General features: G+C 32.0%; 1 protein-coding gene across 4 annotated transcripts in view; it reads right to left on the bottom strand.

Annotated features, from left to right (window-relative positions):
• The window catches only part of LOC112684835 (nuclear pore complex protein Nup153-like), an 8,962-nt gene that overhangs the window by 1,223 nt on the left and 5,860 nt on the right, over window positions 1–1,879 (bottom strand). For 3 of the 4 annotated variants that reach the window (XM_025556539.1, XM_025556538.1, XM_025556536.1), the window contains one exon: window positions 334–1,879. In XM_025556539.1, the coding sequence (XP_025412324.1) occupies window positions 334–1,879 (1,546 nt within the window). The remainder of the gene's footprint in view (window positions 1–333) is intronic. The other variant, XM_025556537.1, reaches the window with a different exon arrangement.

Genomic DNA, 1,879 nt, shown 5'->3' on the forward strand with positions numbered 1-1,879 from the left:
TTTTTTTTTTTTTTTTATTAAATGTTATATTTTTGATAAATTATTGATACCGATATGTTGAATTTTTGATATATACCTAGGTATGTACTATGTATAAATATTAGAAATTACTAAATACTAAATATAAATAAATCGGTTTTTCAATTTATCAATATATTGATTTTTTAATATGCTGATATTTCGATGCTGTGATAAAATATTGGTTGTATCAATTCGATATCGATATTTAAAAATATATATCGTTTGAGACCCCTATTATATATATTATAAAGATTGAGATATTTCATTAAGGTCAATATGTACAAAACAATATAAATACTTAAGAATTAATACCTTGGGTTTGCGTTCCTCCAAATTGTGGTGTTGATAATGCTGATGGTGTTTGACCAAATTGGAAAGGAGAAACAGCCGGGGGTGAAGCGGCGTTAAAATTGAAAGCTCCTTCTGATTTTTGAGGTTGTTGAGTACCACCAAAGGCAAAAGTCGATGAGTTATTAGGAGCATTGCTTGTACTTCCAAATTGAAAACCTTGATTTGTTCCAAATGTATTAGATGAAGGTGGTGATGTTGTATTACCAAATGTGGGGGCTGCATTAGGAGAAGTCATGTTGCCAAATGGTAAGGGTTGTGATGGTTGAACATTACCAAATGACGTGGTTTGTGGAGGTGCTGAACTGCCAAAACCACTAAATGTTGGTGTAGAAAATGTATTTGAAGTTTGACCAAATTTCACAGGACTACTAACATTCTTGTTAGCATTAAATTGAAATGTATTACTAGCTGAGGCAGCACTTCCAAATTTAAATGGTTCCACTGGTTTTTCAGTATTATTTGTAAATTGTAATGGTTGATTCAAGGCAGGGAATGTATTTCCAAAAGATGCTGGTTTATCGTTACTCCCAAATTTAAAAGGAGCAATATTTGAATTTTGTGACCCAAATGTTGGAGTTGAAAATTGTGTTTTAGAATCTTCTGATTTTGGTACACTAAACTGAAATGCTGTCTTATCTTGTGGAGCAGAAGCACCAAAAGGAGCAGTTTTGACTGAAGAAAATTGAAATGAATTAGTTGGTGTTTCAGAAGGTTTATCATTAAGTTTTGAACTAGAACTATTAAATTGAAATACACCATTAGCTGTGTTATTAGGAAAAAGCATGCTAGAAGTCGATGTTGCAGATTTATTTTCAGTAGTTTGGCCAAAAACTAATTTAGGTCCTTGACTGTCAATAGATTGGCTAACAGAATTAGTGAACTGAGATTTTGATTGATCAGAATTTGATGTTCCAAACACTGGTGTAGGCAATGTACCAAATTGTAATTTTTGAGGCGACTTTCCGCTAATACTATCATATTTAGGAGGGTTACTAGTAGTCAATGATAATATATTACTATTGGTTTTTCCAAAATTAAAAAGATTTTGATTTTGTAAGTTATTTGATCCAATTACTACATTTTTTGATTCTGTTGAAGATGTAGTATCAGGTTTTGATGAACCAAATTGAAATTTAATAGGTTCAGTAGTTTTTGAATTATCAATTGATTTTTGATTATTTCCAAATGAAAATAATGAAGTAGAAGTTGGATTTACAGCATCTTTAGTAGTTTTAAACTGCAATACAGGTGTTGATTGTTTGTCATCTACTTTGGGTGCACCAAATTGCATTACTGGTGTTGACTGTTGGTCATCGGCTTTTGGCGAACCAAATTGCATGACTGGTGTTGATTGTTTGTCATCAACTTTTGGAGCACCAAATTGCATTACAGGTGTTGATTGTTTGTCATCAACTTTTGATGTACCAAATTGCATTACAGGTGCTGATTGTTTGTCATCAACTTTTGATGCACCAAATTGCATTACAGGTGTTGATTGTTTGTCATC

This window comes from Sipha flava, unplaced genomic scaffold, assembly GCF_003268045.1.
Source record: "Sipha flava isolate LNK unplaced genomic scaffold, YSA_version1 258_pilon_pilon, whole genome shotgun sequence".
Classification (NCBI taxonomy): Eukaryota; Metazoa; Arthropoda; class Insecta; order Hemiptera; family Aphididae; genus Sipha; species Sipha flava.